The sequence below is a fragment of the Galeopterus variegatus genome, unplaced genomic scaffold, assembly GCF_000696425.1.
Source record: "Galeopterus variegatus unplaced genomic scaffold, G_variegatus-3.0.2 Scaffold289, whole genome shotgun sequence".
NCBI lineage: Eukaryota > Metazoa > Chordata > Mammalia > Dermoptera > Cynocephalidae > Galeopterus > Galeopterus variegatus.
The window spans coordinates 263,570-285,237 of record NW_007726400.1 but is presented as its reverse complement, the minus strand read 5'-3'; the positions used below and the strand labels follow the sequence as shown (position 1 = coordinate 285,237).

Sequence of the window (21,668 nt, the reverse complement as noted above, 5' to 3'; positions counted from 1 at the left end):
CAGCCCATGGGCTCCCACAACAATGCCCCAACTGGGACCAGGGTTTCCCCACAGCTGAAGAAGTCCCAGGAAAGAGAAAGAGGCCTGCTGCAAATGTTGCACAGGGAGCTTAATCGATTCTTTCCACAGCCCAGGAAGAAAGGGAGAGAGAAGGGCTGTGGGGAGGTGAGGGGAGAGTGGAGAGGGAGACACGGGGGTGGGGGAAGGAAGGGTGCAGTTTGAACACTGGGGTGAAACTGTCTGGTAATAAGCTTGTTACTTTCTCCAGTGAACACACTTTTCAGGAGATGGTACAGATGGGGTGGCATGTGCCATTGGAGGAACGGAGAAAGGTGTTCAGCCAATAACAAGACATAATTTGGGGTGGACTGACAGTCATTTTTCTTTCAAAGACAGTATAAGATGAGGCAAGCAGCATGTGCATGTAGTGATCCGTCTATCTCACTGTGTTTTCCAAGGGGGAAATAAGTACCCTGGTCTTTGTACCATTAGAAATTCCATGCTAATGGGAGTTTTATCCTAGTTGTATAATTTCCAGTAGTTCTTCCTTTCTTGCTGTCTCTCTCACCCTTGAAATCTAAACCAATGCAAATTAAAAGAGAGTTGAAACAAAGCAATTGGTATTTGGCTTAGAGATGAGTATTTTCTGCTCGTGGACAATTTTTGAGCCTATTCTGGGGGGTGGATGTACTCACTGAATGTAAATCTGATGATTCAGCCAGTGCTATATGGTCGAGTCGGGTGTCCACCCACATGTAACTGGCATGGCTTGGGCACGGAGGGGGCATGTGGAGTCATGTCCCATGCAGGGCTGTCCCTTCAGGGGCTGTGTTTGGGTACGGGGTTGGGAGAGAAGCGAGGCACAGTGATTTGGCACCTTTGGTACACCTAGCCGGAGAGAAAGGTCTGTATAAGAGGATAGTTTTGTGGATTTTTTCCTGGAGGTGGAAATTGATCTGTCAGTGATCTGTGGGTGAGGGGCATTAGTTAACAGGGCACGAAGGGTGAATTTGCCGTGGTCTGTGAGTCTTCTTACCTGGGTGGTGCTGACTACCAGGCCAGGGCATTCAGGAGAAGTAGGTGTACTGCCTCTCCCTGCCTCAGAGGTGCAGAGTCTGATCAGTCAGGCAGGCCTTGCCTTAGGAGAGGTTGGCTTTGGATGCCTCGGGGTGGGGCTGGGGTCGGGGGGCTGGGGGTCAAGGCCAGGCGTGCTGCCCATCCCCCTGTTCTTCTCTTCAGCCTCTCAGTGGAAACAGCATGAACTTAGAGACCGTGGATCTGGATTTGAATCCTGCCTCCCCCATTTCTTAGCATTGTGACCTTGGGCATGATATCAAACGTTTCTGAGTCTGTTTCTTTGTCTGTAAAAGGGATATGATGAAACAAACATCAGGATTGTAGTGAGGAATAAACAGAACCTCTGGAAAGTGCCCAGCGCACAAGAGAGACTCGGTGAAAGTTTGCCGTAACCTTTGTTCCTACCACCCGAGGTGGTGGGGCTACCCTGTCTCTAAGCCTGTGTGCTCTTATACCCGATCCTTCCTAGCACAGTTTCACACCCTCAGCTCCCCCTGTCTAGTCCATTTCTTCATTCCTAGGCATTCTTTTTCAAACTAGCAGGAGAGACTGGGACAGGGTGGGGGTTGAATTATCCCAGTGATCTGAATCCGGTAGTTTGCCACCTTACTTGCCTTTACTCCAAGTGTCTATCTTGGAGTGAGTGGCTCAGGAGCCAATCTTGTCAGTGATTGGTTCAGGAATCAATTGATTCAGGAGCCAATCTTGCCAGTGATTGGTTCAGGAACCTGGGTTTAAGCCAATCAGTACACAGCATTCTCTGACTACTGTTGTTGGTCAGGAGTGAGCATGTGTCCTCAACTGGCCCAACTAGACGGGAGAGATGGTTAGAAGAGAGGTTTTGTTTTAGCCTGGCTGGGCCTGGATGTTCTAGTCATAAGGGCAGTCGGAGAGTTAAGCGTAGACCAGGGCGGCCCTGATCTTACTGTGCTCCTCTGCTTTTGGACTTTCTGCTGTGTGCATGTTTCCTTCTGGTTTAAACCAATTTAAGTCTCCACTCATCCTGATTTCTCCATCTGGATAACTGCTCTGTATAAATTCCCCATTCCTTACCTGATGTCACTGTTTTTCTTTACATTTTTACCAAATATGTGCCCTAAACGGTATGTCGTTTGGTCTTGTTTTTGAATTGTTCTTTAAACAGAAATATATGAGTATTATAAATGGTTGTCTGGTTTTGCTGTTTTCCTGAACACTGTGCAGTATTCATCCATGCTAAGGGGTATGGCCACTATTTATTTTCCCTGCTATGTGGCATCTCGCTTCTGCATACACCACAATTTATCTGTTCTCATGTGGATGGACATTTGGGCTGTTTCCAGTGTTCTGCTGCTTCAAAGTATTTTGCCATAAACATTCTTCTGAAACCCAAGTGTGAGAAGTTTCATTCTCAGATTATATGATTTTCCTGTTTAAACCTTATAAAGGAAGCTGCAGCGACTCCAGAGATACTTCTCTGAGCCCTGGTCTTCCTGCTCTGGCTTCTGTCTAACCTGCTTCCAACGTTACTGTCTCCTTGGTTTCAGGATTGATAGTACCTGTGATCTCCAGCCTCTTGCCACCCTCTGGTGGCTCCACCATGGCCTCCACATTGTGCCTCAGGATAGTCGTAGACCCTTTAGACCAAGAGTCGGGACCCCTCACTGCTTTTGTGGCAGGACTGGCTTCTTCACATTCTGTAGGACGGCCAGTCCAGCTGGTCTCTTACCTGCGGAACCTGAGCTGGCTGTTGATTGGTTCCTCCCCTGCTTGTGGGCTTCCCTAGATGCCTTCCTGGTGGGGCTGTGGTGCAGAGAGAAGTTGGGTCCGTTGCCCCTTTTATTAGATTCCTAGGGCTGCAGTAACAAAGTACCACAAACTAGGTGACTTAAAATAGCAGAAGGTTATTTTCTCACAGTGCTGGAGGCTAGAAGTTCAAAACAAGGTGTCAGCCGGGCAGTGCTGTCTCTGAAGGATCTAGAGGAGACTGCTCCTTTGCTCTCCAGCTTCTGGGGGTTGCCAGCAATTCTTGGGGTTTCTCGGCTTGTAGCTGCATCACTCCGATTTCCGCCTCCGTTGTCATGTGGCTTTCTTCCTGTATGTCTCTACATTGTCTTCCCTCTGTGCATGTCTGTACATATCCGAATTTCCCTGACTGATGAGGACACCAGTCATATTGGATTAGGGCCTACCTTAATGACCTCATCTGAAGTCTGCAAAGAATCTATTTCCAGGTAGAGTCACGTTCACATGTCCTGTGGATTAGGGTGAATGTATCTTTTCGGGGGACTAAATTTAACCCATAACATGCTCCTTTCCCCCTCTCTAGTGGTTCCAGGGCTGGTTAAGGAGATGATTTTCAGATCAACTTGACTTCTCTGTCCTGCAGTGACTCTTACCCTTCCTGGGCTTGTGGGAACTCCTCCTGGGAGCTCTGTCTTCCTTTTTCTTTCTGGGCTTCAGCACTGGCCCAGGAGATGCTGACTCCATCCTGTTTTCTCATGGAGGCTTCACTCTGAGCAACTGAGATGAGGGTCCCATCCCTGGACTGTTGTTTTTCCTGTGTTGGGCTTCCTGGTCATCTTTGTAGTTGCCACACACCCGCTACCCTCTGGGGAGAGCCTGGTGGCTCCTGCCAACCTGCTGGAAGCTTCCTTTGAGTATGAGCTTGTGGTGTCCCCTCCACCTTGTTCCCACTCTCTGAGGACATATTGGCAGCACCTCCACCATGGTCGTGCTGGCGACCTTCCCCCCAGCCCCCCATGGTGCTGGCCATGCTTCTTCCTGGACTCTTGATGGCTGCTCCTGTCATTACTGCGTTGGTCTGTCCTGGGCCTGCAGACTTGGTTGCTGCCACACTCAGAGCTTCTGCTGCCATGCCTGTGGCTACCCCTGATGTTGCTGCCCTGCTGCCCTTTGTCAGGGCTGGTTGGTGTCATGACTGTAGGGGAGCATGTGTTTGGGGCCTTCCATGAATAGTTTGTGTGTGGAGATTTTGGATTTCCTCTCCCTAGCATCAGCAGAGGGGGTGGCTCAGACACCTCAGAGGCCATGTGGAGTCTCCTGATGTGTCTATGCTGATCCCTTTCTCCATGGAGGCCCAGGGCCTGCCCCGAGGGGAGAGGAGGAGAACCAAGCGAGGTAGAACAGCTTCCCCATGACCTTGGGAGCAAATCAAGGGCTTCTAAGAGGAGGAACATTTGAGGTCACAAGTCCAATATTCCTTTGGTGTAGGAATCCCCTCTGTGTGGTCATTTCAATTTTGATTGAACAGTCCCAGTTCCAGGGGAGCATTTTTTTACAGTTCCCAGGGAACAATCCTCATACATGTACACATTACACATTGTGCTAGTATTTGTATAGGAGAGATTCCTAGGAGTGGGCCATGCACATTTTCCATTTTGATGGCTACTAACAAATTGTGCATGTGTGCAAACACACAATGTACTGATGTGTATAAGAATGAGTATGTGGCAGTCATGCACAGGGCACTCCAAAGGAAGGAAGGGCTTTATAATAGTTGAAAGTATCCCACAATAGAGAGTCTGACTTGTAGTAGAGTGTCTTGAACACTTAAGTTTTCAAAAAGATGAACTTGGATGGTCAAAATTCTATAGAGGGGATTAGAGATTGGGTCGGAGATTGAAACAGGTGACATCTAAGGTCTGAAATTCAGCCTTATGGTACACTCTGGAGAAGCCCTGGAACCCTCTCAGGGTGACAAGTCACCCAGTGGTGGCCCATTTGTTCCTGAGTCCTTCCAAATGCAATGAATCTTCCAGGTGAGCCTCAGAGGACAACAGAGGTTTTGGGCAATCCTGAGCCTATCTCCTTGAGTGTTTGTGGAGACTTTCCACCAAGCTCTGCTTGTTCTTCTCCATGGACACAGACATCCATTGTATCTCCAGCTGGGATGGCCTGGGTTCTGTTAGGACCCTCTGCTGGTGGCCTCAAATGATAAATGAGTTTTTCTGAATGAGTAGAGGTCTTCCTGTGCATCTGGCTGTTAGCAAGAATGGCCAGTAGCAAGCTCTTGGCATAGCTGCTGTTTCTTAGGGTCAAGGACAGAAATCTTTACAGGGGTCAAGGGAAGTAGCCCAATTAGCTCTAAGGTCTTGGAGGCCTCTGGCCTCTTTCCCTGGTGGCTATTCACACCCGTGGCTGGTCAGACCAGCATAAGGCATTAGGTGACGGAGGATGGGGTTGGTGGACACGATGCCACAATGCCCAGGGCCACCATGTGGATGTGGTTGTGCACATCAATCACTTCTCCTGTTTTGCTGATCAAGATAACGTTGCCCTCAAACTCTGGCACATCCTCGAATATGTCATACTCTCTTCCTTCGTACTGCTGTCACCTCAGGCCTCCTGGGAGGTGATGAGCATGCCCGCTGCATGGCCACCGAAAGCCAGGTAATACTGTAACATGGGTTCGCTGTTCACAGCGCCGCCTATTTTTTGACGTTTTTTGCTGTTCATAGTTTTGGGGCGAGGTTGCTGCTGTGAAAGCCCGTCTCTCTCTGGGGCCTCCACCTTGGCCTAAAACTCCTATGAGTGTATTAATCCTCTACTGCCCTCTGTGACTGATTGTCATCGCACACCTCTTTATCTTTGCTTCGCTGCTCAACAGTCATCCCAGGGCTGGGACTCCTTCCTCCTTCCAGAGGACAGGCTGACTTGGCAGGAGAGGGGGCAGGGTGGCTGATGCCATTTTTCCTGTTATAACTGTAAATACATCACACTAACGACTTGGATCTTGGGCACTTTGCTGTCCCTCTCCAGGTTGCTGAGTTCTAACATCCCATGACCCCTCCTTTCATCCTGTCTTCCCCAGTGCGTCTTGCCTTTGCCCTCAGGTGCTGTTAAAAGATGGACAGTGAGTGTCAAGGACCTGTGTGATGACATCTGCATCAGGCAACTTTTGCAAGAGAATTTGTTGGAGCCACTTCAGCATGATTAGCTTGGCAAGATGGTAACCATATGGGAGGCTTTAGAGAGGGAATTCGCCTTGGAGCTTCCCGAAATCCAGGAGCTGGACTTGGTAACTTAGAATGTGGATTTCTTGTGTAATACTGTTTTAAATGGTGGTTTCCAGGCTAGTCCACAGAAGGGCTTATGTTTGCATGGAAAAATTATAGAAAACAATACTGTTGGCAGAAGTATGCTGGCCCATCTGCCAACACCCTGACAGCCCACATTTCTCCTGGTGAGGATATAAGTCATACTCCACAAACTCTGGTGTAGGGAATTGTCATTCAGGCGCCTGTTGGAGACTTTAGCCAGGAATTGACTGCAGTGCAGCACACACCAGCAGCTCTCTGGCAGCATTTCATAGTTGAAAGAGTTGGACATGTCAGGAATTCATTTTTACAGGTTCATGAAGCTCTAACCCTGTTAGGTTCGGTCTGTGGTTCCCAGCCTTGTCTGCATATATTCCTAAAAGCATAGCTGTGATTTCAGAAGATGCCCATCAAAGAGGTTGGTACACATGCTCATCACAGTTTCTGAGCGGCCCTGGGTACACTGTGGGGCTGATGCCCAGGATGAAGGGAGAGAAGGAAGCCGCAGGGCAGTGTGCAGAGCATGCCAAGGTTTATGTCAACAGTGCAGGAGTGGATAATGAGTTGCACTCTGTGGTTTGGGAAACACTGGCTTAGAAGGTTTCAGGGAAAACCAAGACATCTGGGTGTCTGGAAGAGGAGGTTGGTCTGAGATCTGGGAGAGATGAGCTTGAATCCTTGTAGGACTGTCCGAAATTTTAAGCTGTAGAATTCTGCCTGGACTTCTCCTTGAGGCCTGCCAGAGTCAGTGTGAGACCAGAGCAGAGGTCCCAGGACAAGTTTGGGTTGGGGGCAGCGGGGACACCTCTGGGTGTCTGCACCAAGGGGCTTCTGCACCCACCCTGCTTTCTCACTTAAAAGCTTCAGGGAACCTTAAGATTGTTGCTTCTTGTAGTCAGAAATTTCCCTCTTCCTTTTCTGTGGTTTGCCTCAGTCATTGATGTTGTGTTGTGGAGAAGGATGTCTTGGGCTGCATTTCCTTCAAAAACAATGGAGGATACCCATTTGCCAGACCTTGGCTGCTTCTTCCCTGTTTGTTAGATCTTACATTATAATATAGAAGGATGTATGTATTACATATAGCTTCAGTATTTGTCATGGGAAGACTTTTATTGATGACTTAAAGGCCAAAGAAGTGATATAGTGGAGGAGATCTCTTTCTCTCTCTTTCCTATCTATTTCTGTTTCATGTGCAGAGACTGTCCATGGAAAGAGATATAAGATGCTGGCAGCGGTGGTTGCTTTTAGGAAGGGCAATTGAGGAACAGGAATTGGAGGGAGATCTATTTATTCATAGTTTGAAATTTTTACCATATGCATATTAACTATTAAAAAAAAAAGTAGAGCTGAGATTGTCATGTGTACCGCCCCATTCTTATGTTGAAGTTCTAACCCCTGCTACCTCAGACTGTGACCTTATTTTCAAATAGGGTCTTCACAGATGATCAAGTTAAGGTGAGGTTATTAGGGTGGGCCCTAATCCAATATGACTGTGTCCTTATAAAAAGGGGAAATTTGGACACAGAGACAGACACACAGGAGGAACATCACGTGTAGATTGGAGTCATGCAGCCACAAGGCAAGGAACCACCAGAAGGTAGGAGAGAGGATTGGAGCAAGACCCTGCTGACAGCTTGATTTCGAACCTCCAGCCTGCAGAACTGAGAGACAACGCATTTCTGTTGTTTAAGCTGCTCACATTGTGGTATTTTGTCGCAGCAGCCTTAGGAACCTAATACAGCATGTGAGAAACATTAGCAGAAACTGTGAAGGAAGGAATCGAATGGGGAAACGGAGGCAGTGGGTGCTGCGAGTTGGTTAGGGAGGAGGCGAGGGGGCAGCGAGCACTGGCCGGAGGACTCAGCAGGACCCTGTGTCTGCTCCTGTGCCCCAGGTGTGTTCACCTGCTGCTGATCCTACAACATGTCAGGAGGTTAGGTCGGTGACAAATCCCCATCCAGGACGGACCCCTGGAAGAGGCCCTGGGGTCAACTTGACTGAGTGGAGTTGTTTCTGAGCAATTTGCTTATCTGCCAGTCACATCCTGAAAGCCCAGATTTGTCAGACTGGCTCAGAGTTCACTGAGCACAGTAAGGAGAATACATTATCTAAGAGTTACTGACGGTCATTAGTCCTGTGAGAGACAGGGCCCTTCGGAGATGTCACAGAAGTTTCTGAGGAAGCTGTTTCGGGCCTCAGTGGTTTTAGCTGGAGCGAGTTTGGGGTTGTGAATGGTTTTGGTGATGCCCGTGGAGACTTCCCTCGGAGCACCAGCCTGCCCTGGATTTGGCTCCTCACCAGAGGGGAAGCTGCTTCCTCTAGCCTCCAGGGATGGCTACCCCTGGCCTGACCAAAGCTTTGCCCCGAGGAAGGCACCTGTGGCAGTGCCCAGTTGGTCTTACTCCCAAGGCAATCGAGGCATGGGCATAGCCAGGTCTGGGCAGCATAGGGGATAAAAGGCTGATGTCAGGAGAGGAAGAGCTGGATGGCCGTGACCCACCTCCTTGGTTGTATGGTCGCGGCATGCTGACCAGCACCCTGAGTCATCAGGGGAATGTTCAGGCTCCAGGGAAACCCTCTAAAGGCCCTCTGACTTCACTCAGAGACTTTGCCCTGGTGAAGCCATCTTCCATCTTTCTCCAAGGAGTCTGAGTTTGTCTCAGTAAGGGCTTTTCCCCCCGTAAATATAAATAGTACACCAGAGACTTCCCCACATCCCTGCAAAGCCAGTGAAAGAGAGGTGTGGGGTGGTGCTATGGGTTGAATGTGTCCCCCCAAAATTCACATGTTGGAGCTTGATCACCATGGCAACAGTGTTAAGAGGGTGGTTAATCTGATTGTGGTGTTTGGAAGGGGGGCTTTTAGGAGTTGATTGGACTGTGAGGACTGTGCCTTCGTGAATGGATTAATCCATTTGTGGAGTAATGGGTTAATGGTTTAGTGGCTGTCATGGGTGTGGCACTGGTGGCTTTATCAGGAGAGCAGGTGAGCATGTTAACTCTTGCTCCTGCCATCCTCACTATGTGACACCCTGGTCACCATGGGACCCTGTAGAGAGTTTCTACCAAGAAAAAGGCCCTCACCAGATGTGCCCCTGGATCATGAACTTCCCAGCCTCCAAAACTGTATGAAATAAATCTCTTTATACATCACTCAGTTTCATGTATTCTGTTACAAGCAACAGAAAACAGACTAATACAGGGGGGCTGCCTGCTCTGATGACCCCGGGGAAAGCTGCCCCTGAGGCTCTTCACTGAGCCTTCTTCCAGCTTTCATCGAATGCATCCCATTGAATAGATGGCGACCACTGCATTTCGCACCTGGGATCTGCCAGTGAGCAAAGTAGGCCAGGATCCTTGCTCTCCCCAGCCAAGGAAACCCAGCCTTACTGCCTTGTCACCTAGCTGGTCTCTTTAGGTGCAGCATCTCGTGATCTCATAGGTCAACAGCTTATCCTTTGCTGGATTTTAATCTGCAAGGTGCTTAAGGCCTTTCAGAAGTAGTTAGGGTCTAAGTAAGCACAATATTAAAGCCACATTTCCTCTGGGTTGTTACTTGGAGCAGTTGCAGCCATGCTAGAAGAAAAGGCTTGTGGTGATTATAGGAAGCTGTGTAAGATTTAAAGAGTGAATTTCTGTGTTTTTTAGCAACAAAATGAAAGGTCGAGCACTAACTGATGCACAGTCCACTGTTCGAACTTCCTTAAAAGACACATATGGTCTTTATAGTGTGGCCTCCTCAGACAGTGCTGGGGGTACAAGGTAACCTCCTTCCCCCCAAGGCAAAACAGGAAAAGGATGATCTGGATGATCAATTGGTTTGTGTGTGGGCTGTCCTGGCAAGCCTGAAGTCATAGAGAGAAGGCTTAACTTTGGTCCTCTGCCTCTTATCCTCCTCCCAGAAGAATCTATGATACACCAGACTCCTTCCCACCCCCCTTTCCTGGATTCTTCTTGACAACAACCCCTCTTCCAAGTAAAATGAAAGCTCCATAAGGGCAAGGATCTTGTTTTCTTTTTCACAGCTGTATCTTCAGTGCTTGGAACAGTAGGTATACAATAACTATCTATTGACTGAATCGCCATTAATTAATCATTTGGAAGAAGGAATGAATGAGTGAACTTCAGGAACATTTAGCACTGTAACTCACCTTGACTCTATCCTTTATTAGTAAACACAGGATGAACTCTCTTGACACCTTTCATCATTCGTTACATGCTCTTGTTCTTGATGATGACGCTCGGTCTGTCAACCACTGTTTCCAGAATCCCACAGTAACCAGAATCAATCACGGTTGGCATTTTCCTCCTCTTCCTCCCCCATCCACCCCCCATTGCCAGGCCTTCTGGTCCTTGAGGACCACAGGACCAGGGAACTGTCATTGATGAGCACCATTACCAGATCACCGTCATGATGTCCATCTTCCACCAGGGAGTGTATGTAATTCTCAGTAGAGACGTGCTTGATATCTTGAATCATTATAATGCAGTAAGCTCCCCATCAATCATTTTAATGTCACAGGGAATAGTAATGGTATAGGTGTACAAAGGAAGGAAGACCATCAGGTAGTGTCTCAACAATATGTCCACCCCAAGCTTGGAAGATGTCTTGAAGAAGATACTTTCAGCTAGTGATAAGTGCTATAGAGAAAATAAAACAGGGTAATGGGACAGAGAGTAATTAGTGGCAGCTTTTCACAGAGTTCAAGGAATATTGCTCTTCGTGCTCCCAATTTCAGCATCCTAGATCCCTAGATTAAGCCTAAAATTAAGCCTTTAAATTAAACCTCATGACAAAAGCCAATTACTGCCACTTGGTTGCAGCATACACTCATGTATAGCATAATGCTGAAGATGTGGCTCTGGTACTGCACTGGGGTCAAACCCTACCTTGCTTTACTAAGCTACGTGACCTTGAACATGTCGTTTGATTTTTTTACCTCATTTTCTTTATCTTTAAAATATATTTTGTAGTAGCTACTACCTTAGGATGTTGGGAGAATTAAACAAGAATATAAGCAAAGCACTATGTGCCTGATACATCGTAAGGCCTCAGAAAATTATCAGTGTTATTAGCTTAGTTTTGGGATGCAAATTCCTTTAAAGCTTAATCATCAAAAATAAATATAAAAGACAAACATCCTAGCAAAACTTTATAAACTTCTTATGGTAAGCTGAAATATCTTTGAGGCAAATGACATTTGAATATGTTGAAAAGGGACTGAATAAACAAAATTCTTATTTAATCTGTGATGCAGCCCATACACAGCCTCCCCCAGTTTGCAGACTGGCATATCTGTTAGAATGGGTGGCTCGATCTTCTCTAAATACTGAGAAAGCCTTAAGAAAAATATTTCATAGTCAACAGAAACTCTTAGAGGAAGATTAGTAGTAACAGGTGATCTGGGCTGTCCTGAATGCCTTTGGGAGAACAGCAAAGCCCATAAGCAGGTATTTGTGAATGGATCAGACTTTGAGAACTTGGCCTGGGGCCTGGCATACAGGAAAGGTGCTCTATCATTTCCCCTCCCAAGCCTCTGAAGGTTTGCTTTTCCAGCTAATCTGAAGTCTGTTAGCAATTCCCAGTGATTGTAGGTTGGTCCTCTTTGTATGGCTTTAGAATACAGGGGCTCATACTGTGAGGTGCTTCACTTAGACCATAATTTGCAGACGTGTGCCTGGATGTTGGTTCTCTGACTTGTCTATGACTTGGCATGACCAAGCAGACTGTCAGCTCAGCTCTGAATTGTCACCAATAGAGGAGTGGGGAGGGTTAGAACATGGTATAGCCCAAAAGGTCCCAAGTTAGAAGAGGCTGGTCTGCAGATCCTTGGGGAAATACCCTCCAGGAGAGGCTGTAGGTGCCTCTGTCAGAGAGGAGGGGGAGGTGTTGAGAGAATAAAGGAGAGGAGGGGATTTGACAAAGAGGGATCTGCCCCATTTTTCCCCCTGCCACCCCCACTTTGGTTAAGGCTGCATGAGAGGGATAGGAAATATTAGAACTGAAAACTGAAGAAGGTAGGTGTGTGGAAGGAGGGGTGCTATGGTTTGAATGTTATCTTAGACTATTTTCTGCTGCTATAACAGAATACTACAGACTGAGTAATTTATAAGGAACAAAAACTTATTTGGCTCACAGTTCTGGAGGCTGGGAAGTCCAAGATCAAGGGCCGCATCTGCTGAGGGCCTTCTTGCTGCATCGTAACATGGCAGAAGGCATCTCATGGGTGAGAGAGGGAGGCAAGGAGGCCAAACTCATCCTACTATCAGGAACCCACTTCTGTGATAACACCATTAATCCATTTATGAGGACAGTGCCGTCATGGCCTAATCATCTCTTAAAGGTCTCACCTCCCAACACATTGGGGATTAAGTTTCCAGCACCTGAACTTTGGGGGACACCTTCGAACCACAGCAAATATGTACCCTCCAAAATTCAGGTGTTGCTGATGTGATGGTATTAAAAGTTGAGGCTATTAGGAGTTAGGCCGTGAGGGCTACACCCTCATGAACGGGATTAAGGCCCTCGTAAAAGCAGCTTTACTCAGAATTTGGCTAGCTTGGGGAGATACCTTCTGCCTTCTGCCACATGAAGACACAGCAAAAAGTCACTCACCAGAACAAATACTGGCACGTTGATTTTGGACTTTCCAGCCTCCAGGACTGTGGGAAATCAATTTCTGTTCTTTATGTGTTACCCAGTCTCAGGTATTTTGTTGTAGCAACACAAATGGACCAAGACAAAGGGTGTGCCCGCAGGTAGGCACATGCTAAAGTGTCCTGTGGGAAGCAAACCAACAAGCCTCACTGCCTCTTTGCTACTCAGAATGTGGAGGGGGACATGTGAAAGGAGAAAGGAAGGGGATGGGGGCTGTGTAGGGCCATATGTTGACTTGAGATGTCTTGCTGAAGACCTCGCAGTTAGAGTGCTCAGATAGACCAAGCCTGTATTTCAGCAAGAGGAAGGGGACTCTTCCGGTAAAGGCAGCATCCTGCACGCTGATTACCTGTGAAGGGTAGCTGTCGTATTATCTATCTGCATCCATACCTGGGGAGAACAAAAGAGAAAATGCCACAGGGTCTTAAGTGTTCTCAGGAGCCTTGTAGGAGGTGGCCAACCCTGATCCCCACCTGATGCCAGAATCCTCACCTCCCCCACTTTGACCTGGCTCTCCAGTGCCAGGGAGAATTCCCTGCTTTGTAAAATTCCTTGAGTCTGGATTTTCCCAGAAGATGTTCCAAGGAACCTTTCTCTTATGATGTGTGCCTCAAATAAGTTTGGGAAACCTGGCACACTCTCTTCCTCCTTGGGGAGAATCACATGGCACATCAGTGTGTTGCAGACTTTGAGAAATTCTGTAAAAATGAAACCTGTTTAATTTTGTTTAGCTCTCATTTACCCCTTTTTTCACATTAACTTCTGTTAACATCCCATGGATCTAATGAACCCGTTAGCTGGCAATGCCGCACTGATGGTTAGAAAAGACGTGTGTATCGACCAGTTCCTGTCCAGTCCTTTATGTAGTTGGAACTCATTGGTACGAGGGTCTGTCTGTGTGTCCCCTGCCTCCTCCCTGCCCCACCTCTGACTTCTTCAGTTACTCCTCACAAGCCAGCTCTTTGGTTTCCTCACCTCTTGGTCATTCTCCTGGAAGAGTTCCAGATTGTTCGTGTCCCAGGTGTGATCCCCTTGGGGCTGATTTGGGCAGGACTGTCCTCCTTTTATTTGACACTGTCCAGGGATTTGGGTTCCCTTTTTTTAGTAGCAGAATCCACATCCTTATATAACAAACACAGAGGTGAGGCTACTGCCAAAAGGAAAAAAAAAAAAAAAAAAAACTGTGAACGGTTGCCATGTCCCTCTTGGTCATTCTCCTGGAAGAGTTCCAGATTGTTCGTGTCCCAGGTGTGATCCCCTTGGGGCTGATTTGGGCAGGACTGTCCTCCTTTTATTTGACACTGTCCAGGGATTTGGGTTCCCTTTTTTTAGTAGCAGAATCCACATCCTTATATAACAAACACAGAGGTGAGGCTACTGCCAAAAGGAAAAAAAAAAAAAAAAAAAGCTGTGAACGGTTGCCATGTCAGTGAACTTAAAAGGGACCTATGTTTCTCCCCTCTCTTTCAGGTCATCTTTGCTTTGAACCAGACCCTGCTGCAGCAGGAGAGCTTGCGTGCGGGCAGTCTTCAGATCCCCTACACGATGGAGGATCTCATCAAACACTATAACTGTGGGGACCTCAGCTCTGTCATCCTCAGCCATGACAGCTCCCAGGTGAGCACCCTTGCCCCGTGCCGAGCTCAGCATACATCTAAATACAGGAGACATTACCTGCTGACCCCTGGACATCCTGTGTACAAAGGAGTGAGGTTATAAAGAGGCCTAAAAATAAAATTGGGCAGATTTAGATGTCATTGAATGAGATGTTGCAGCTAACAAGGTTCTTTATGAACCTTTTAAGAATGGAGGGGGTCATTGGTGAGGGTTCATACCAGGATTGCAGTTAAATGATGAAACTTTTAACTGTTCCGCAGCAGGCAGCATAAACCAGCCTTCAGAGAGGGGAAGGGATCCGAGTCTGATGGCTTCCTGGTTGACTTCGATAGCACTATTGAGAAATGATGGAGCAAAACTTTGACTGCAGCTTTTGGTGCTTCTAAGAACACTTGAGCATGGTGTGGCTGTTCATGTGTTCATGGAATTCTTACAGGGTGGTGCATAGGAGCTGGGAAGGCTGCCAGCATTTGTAGACATGGGTCATTCCATCCTGCAGTATTGCAGGATGTGTGGCCACACTGGTGGAGTGAGGCCCAGGACAGCTGTGGGCCATCAAGGGGAAGGAAGCTTCTGGTCAGGCCTCAGAGGATTGCAGCTCCCCCACAGGAGGGAGGTAGGACAGATATTTGTTATGCTGTTATCAACAAGCTTCCCATGGGACAAACCATGGCACCCTCCGCCCCCGACTAAGATCATGTGGAAGTGGCAAGTGGCGGCTAAGCTTCTGATGTAGGGGAGTGTGTTGTCTCCCCCCACCAGGACCAGTGTCCTTATGCACAGGATGCTGGAAGGAGAGAAGGGAGCTAGCAGGTGTGGGTAATACTGTCCAGGAGTGTGTTAGATCTGGGGACCCTGCCATGAGATGTGTGTGAACATAAGAGGTGAAGAAGGAATAGCATCAGTGGGAAGAGGGACAATACAGGCTGAGTCCAGCATTGGCCCAGGAAGGTGACATTTCAGTAATAGCAGAAGTGTCAATTAGGGTATACAGAGTATTAATACTGCCTTATCTATGTAGTAGTCCTTCCAGGACGTTCTTGCAGGGCTGTCCTAGTGCATGTGAAACCTTGGGCAAATATTTTCTGGAGATAGGGGATGTGTGTATAAACAATTTAATTAAGTAATAACGTATTACAAAATTAATGAATACCTGTGAGGTATAGAGACATACCAATAAAAATTTAAAGTAACGGGCACCAAAGTGGTACTTAAGTAGTTATATATTTTCTGATCAAAGCACATGATGATTTTTCATAGTGTCCAGTCACATTTCCTTTTGTCCAATTCCAGGATCAATGTTCTTTTCCTTCTTTTTTGTCAAATGTGCCCTTCCTGGCTAATTTTTTATTTCCTACTGCAAGAAAAAGATAGCAATACTGTTATTACTCACAATGTCATGGATCTTCAAAGCTTAGTTGTATCGAAACAATATGATCTTCTTGGTTCTACGGTTCTCTAATGTCATCTCTTTCATGATGGTTACCTCCTTACTCAGGGTGTTGCAGTGGCCATCATGCCACCCACAATATGGACTTCTAAGGATTCTCTCAAATGCTGCATACTGTGCTTTGCTGTTGATGACCACAAATGCAAGTCTTTCACAGAATGTGCAGGAAAAGATGAACAATAATATATTTTCTGGTCATGTTAAATTTATTGTTTGGAATTTTATAGCATAAAAATAGAACAACACACACACAATAACAGAAGCGTCAAAAGATGTAGTCGTGAGTGTTCCAGAAAGTCTAGAGCGAGAGAAAGTAAAACCAGGCAAAGCAAACAGGAGGAAAGGAACAAGAAACATTAAAAAGAGAATAGAGCTGAGAGTGCTGATAATTCTTAACATGCATTCTTGGTGGGGGGGGGGGAATGGGAAGAAGTTCAATATCAGTTGGGAAATCAACATTTGAAGCAGCAGAAAAAAGTTAGTATAGGTGGAGAATTTGAAAATTATGTGATCAAATGTGAGGCTGATGGAACAGAGGGGACAGACAGTCTTGTGCATTTCTCTCCCTGGGCTCCTCCATACCTATGCTGCCCGCAGGGCCCCTGCAGGTGGTGTGGGGTGTCAGGGAGTATGCCTGCTGCCATGATTGAAGGCCAGGCTGGTCAGGGCTGAGTGGCGCAGGATGAGAGTGACATCCGGAGTTTAGAAGGTGGAGCAGGAGGGCAGTGGGAGGTCACCTGCGCGGTTGGGGTCTCCTGTGTGGAGAGGATGGTGGAAAGGGAGTGCTCTGCTGAAGAGAGATTTTGGGAAATGGAAAGGAGGATCTTACATAAATGGCAGGATTTAAAAAAACAGACATCAGAGTAGAGGATGAAAGCTGTTCATTTTTTGGGGGCTGGCCGGGACAGGGAGAAGGCTGTTGATTTGAACATGAAGGAATATCATTTCATAGAAATAGCAAAGGTAGATCTGTTATGCATAAAATGGAAATTCATGGCTACGTTACAGAGTATAAGGACTTTCCAAAAAACTTTGAAGAGGTTACTGGAAGTAGGTGAAGTAGGCAGTGTAGTGACTAAGGTAGTGGTTAACATCGCTGAGTCCCTGGGTAGAGGCCAGAGCATTCATTAAAGGAAGGGGTGGGGAGCCCAGGTTTGGGAAGCCAGACAGGTGTGGGGGGAGGGGAGAAAGCATAGCATGCCAGCCTCACCTGCAGCTACCCAGTCGCAAGAACCACCCCGATTGTCACAATTTTGGTGTACTTGCATCTTGTCATCAGCCAGAATACCGAAACCGGCTGACATCTATACCAGAATCAGGTGAAATATTTGCCAGGAGGGCAAAGACCATTGGAGAAAGAGAGAGAAATAGGAAGTGGAGAAATAATGAAAATGTAAATGTATAGAATTTAGAAAACAGCTAAAAATTAATAGAACTTCATGTTTTTGGTAGTAGAACCATAATTATTAACTCTAAAATATGTACTATATAAAATTATTTTTTTAAAAAAAGCATGCATGAATCAAACAAGTTAAAATTATGGATCTGCTATGCAAACATATGTTCTCCGTATATAAACGCATGACATCAGAGTCATTTCAATGGAACAAAGGTACTGTTTTAAGTAGCCTAAGAGTTCTTGCTGTGCGCTTCACTAAGTATGTTTTCACTTTGGTTACGGAGAGTGACATAGTTGGAAACAGCGCACGGGGACTCCAAGAATGGCGTGTCTCCCTTCGCCCTTCTCTCTCTCTCTTTTTTTTTTTTTTTTTTCCTTTTTGTTTTTTTTCTTGTCGGCAACGGATCACAACCCTCAGTGTCGCGCCCGCACCGGACCGGGACCGGCAATGGGATCGCAACCCTCGGTGCTGCCCCCGCACCTCGCTCAGCCAGTGAGCGGCCGGTCTGTATGTGGGATCCGAACCGAACCCTCGGCGGGAGCGCTGCCGTGCTCCCAAGCGGCGCACTGTAGCAGTGCGCCACCGGCCGGCCCCCACCCTTCTCTTGACAGCGTCCTCACGATCCAGGCTGGAGGATTTGACGCTCAAGGGAAGCAGCTTTGTTAATTACTTTGTTGCCCTTATTTTCGTTTTATTTGGGCGGAGGTCCCCAATTTTGTCAACGCCACGCTGCCGCCGCAGGAGCGCACCACTGCGCAGGAGATCGACCGCTACCTGCGCCGGGAGCTGATCTACAAGCGCAATGAGAGGATGGGGCGGCGGGTGAAGGCGCTTCTGGAGGAGTTCCCCGACAAGGGCTTCTTCTTTGCCTTTGGAGCGGGTGAGTTGCAGACTGCCTCCCATGAGACTCTGGGCTCCGACGCTTCTCCCATGAAGGCGATGTTGAGGTGAGCGCCTGCTCAGTGCCCATGTCAGCCGCATGGATGGGCTGGCACGTGTGATGTCACCCATAGCTCTCTCCACAGGCGGCTTATGTGTGGCACTTAAGCCAGCTGGGAAAAAGCACTTAATCCCAGCTTCTTTCGGGCACCTTTTACTTTTTTAACTGTCACTAAAATTTGTCTCTTTTCAGACTTCTGGACTCCAGAAGCATGAGAGAATACAATTGTGTTTTTGGCCACCAAGTTTGTGGATTTATGTTGGGGGACCATTAATCAGCCTACCACAATCTGAAAATCAATGAATGTAATATGCCATATTAATAGAATAAAGGACAAGAACCACATGATCATTTCAGTAGACACAGAAAAAGCATTTAACAAAATGCAACACTCTTCCATGATAAGAGACTCATCGAACTAGGAATAAAAGGGAACTTGATGGACCTGCTAAAGGACGCTATGAAAAATCCCCAGATAACATCATATTTCTTGGCGAAAGACTGAATGCTTTTCTCCTAAGATAAGGAACAAGATAGGGGTATTTGCTCTCATTGCTTTTTTTTTTTTTCCTTTTTGTCTTTTTTTTCGTGACCGGCAACGGATCGCAACCCTCAGTGTCGCGCCCGTACCGGACCGGGACGGCAATGCAACCCTTGGCGTTGCGCCCGCACCTCGCTCAGCCAGTGAGCGGCCGGTCTGTATGTGGGATCCGAACCCTCGAAGGGAGCACCGCAGGGCTCCCAAGCGGCGCGCTGTAGCAGTGCGCCACCAGGCGGCCCAGCTCTCATCGCTTTTATTCAACTTTGCAGTGAAGGTTCTAGCCAGGGAAATTAGACAAGGGAAAGAAGTAAAAGGCATCCAGATCAGAAAAGAGGAAACCAGTTGGGATATCTCCTTTTGCAGATGACATGATCTTGTGTATAGAAAATCGTAAGTAATTCACAAAACAAAACAAAAACAAAAAACAAAAAATCCCCCAAACCCCCAAAACCATCAGAACTAATAACCAAGTTTAGGATACAGGGTTTCAGGGTAGAAGATTAATATACAGAAATCAGTTGTATTTCTATATCCTAGCAATGAATAATCTGAAAATGCAATTAAGAAACCAGTTCCATTTACAACGGCATAAAAATACTTAGGAATAAGTTAATCAAGTAAGGTGCAAGATATACAATAAAAACTACAAAATTTCATTGAAAGAAATTAAGGTAGACCTAAATAATGGATAGATAACACATGTTCATGGACTAAAAAACTTCACATTGTTAAGATGACGATATTCCTCCAAGTGGTCTGTAGAGTCAGTGTAATTCCTACTGAAATCCCAACTGGTTTCTTTTCAGAAATCGACAAACTGATCCTAAAATTCATATGGAAAAGAAAGGCCCCAGAATAGTGAAAAGTCTTGAAAAAGAAGACAAAGTTGAAGGATGCACACTTCCTGTTCCAAAACTTAATACAAAGCTACATTTAATCAAGATGGTGTGGCACTCGCATGATAATAGATGCACAGGTCAATGGAATAGAATTGAGAGTCCAGAAATAAACCCTGACATTTACGGTCAGTTGATTTTTGATGAAGTTGTCAAGATAATCCAATAGGGAAGGAATAGTCTGTTCAACAAATGGTGCTGGGACAGGTGGATATACATATGTAAAAGAATGAAGTTGGATACCTATTTCACCCCATGTAGAAAAACTAGTTCAAAATAGATCATAGACCTAAATATAAATGCCAAAACTATGAAATTCAAAGAAGAAAACATAGGAGTAAATCATTTTGACTTTGGATTAGGTAATGGTTTCCTAGATAGGACATTAAAAGCTCAAGTGACAAATGAAAAAGTAGATAAACTGGACTTCATCAAAATTATTTCTTCCTTCCCACTGTGTATACTTTTCATTTCATTTTATTTTGGTCTCATTGCACCATCCAGGGCTTCTAATATGATGCTAAATTGGAGTGGTGACAGGGGACATCCTTGCCTTGTTTCCACTTTTAGGGGGAAATCATTTAGTTTCTCACCAGTAAGTATGCTGTTGGCTGTAGTTTTTTTACAGACTTAAACAAAAATTAAGTTGAGGAAGTTCTCCTCTATTCCTAATTTGCTGAGAATTTTCATCAGTGGGTGTTAGATTTTGTCAAATGCTTTTTCTACATCAATTGATATGATCATATGAGTTTTCTTTTTTAGCCTCTTATATGGTGGACTACATTCATTGAGTTTTGAATGTTTGACCAGCTTTGCATACCTGAAATAAATCCCACTTATGGACTTGTGGTATATGTTCTTTTTACGCATTATTGTGTTGCTAATATTTCTGTTGAGGATTTTCGCATCTATGTTTATGGGAGATACTGGTTTGCAGTTTTCTTTTCTTGTAATGTCTTTATCTGGTTTTGGTATTAGGGTGATGTTAGCCTTATAGAACAAGTGAGGAAGTATGCCCTCTGTGTCTGTTTTCTGGAAAAGGTTGTAGAGAATTGGTATTCTTTCTTTCTTAAATGTTTGGTAGAATTTATCAGTGAAACCATCTGGGCCCAGTGCTTTCTCTTTGGTAAAGTTATTAATTGTCGATTTTATTTTTTAAATAGATATAGGCTTATTTTTCTTCTGTGAGTTTTGATAGTTTGTGTCTTCCAAGGAATTGTCCAGTTTCACCTAAGTTATCAAATTTGTGGGCATAGACTTGTTAATAATATTCCTTTATTATCCTTTTACTGTCCCTGGGATCAGTAGTTATGGTCCTCTTCTGTTTCTGATATTAGTAATTTGTGTCTTTTCTCTTTTTCCCTTGGTTAGCCTAACTAGAGGTTTATCAATTATATTGATCTTTTTAAAGAAATAGCTTTTGGTTTTGTTGATATTCTCTATTGATTTCATATTTTCAATTTCATGATTTCTGCTTTAATTTTTATTTCCTTTCTTCTGCTTGATTTAGACTTAAATTCCTCTTCTTTCTCTAGTTTTCTAAGGAAGAAGCTTAGATTATTATTTTAGATCTTTCTTCTTTTCTAATACATACATTTAAAGTACGAATTTCCCTCTAAGCACTGCTTTTGCTGTATCTGCAAATTTTGAGTTTTATTTTCATTTTCATTTAGCTCAAACTTCTCTTAAATCTCCCTTGAAACTTCTTCTTTGACCCACGTGTTATTTAGAAATGTGCTGTTTAATCTTTACATATTTTCAGGTTTTCAGCTATCTTTGTGTGATTGATTTCTAGTTCAGTTCAGTTGTCTGAGAGCATACTGTTTGATTTCTATTCTTCTAAATCTGCTGAGGAGTGTTTTATGACCCAGAACATGGTGGTATTGAGAGGAGGGGCCTTTTGGGAAGTGATTAAGCCATGAATGGATTAGTGCCTTATAAAAGGGCTAGAGGGGGCCGGCCCGGTGGCGCACTGCTACAGTGCGCCACTTGGGAGCATGGCGGCGCTACCGCCGCGGGGTCGGGCCCCCCACATCGCGCCGGTCCCGCTC

At 45.8% G+C, this 21,668-nt stretch overlaps 1 protein-coding gene across 1 annotated transcript in view; it reads left to right on the top strand.

Annotated features, from left to right (window-relative positions):
* The window catches only part of TRABD2A (TraB domain containing 2A), a 61,258-nt gene that overhangs the window by 25,729 nt on the left and 13,861 nt on the right, over nucleotides 1-21,668 (top strand). Inside the window, exons 3-4 of the mRNA XM_008567058.1 lie at nucleotides 14,244-14,390; nucleotides 17,946-18,120. Coding sequence (XP_008565280.1) covers nucleotides 14,244-14,390; nucleotides 17,946-18,120 — 322 coding nt within the window. The remainder of the gene's footprint in view (nucleotides 1-14,243; nucleotides 14,391-17,945; nucleotides 18,121-21,668) is intronic.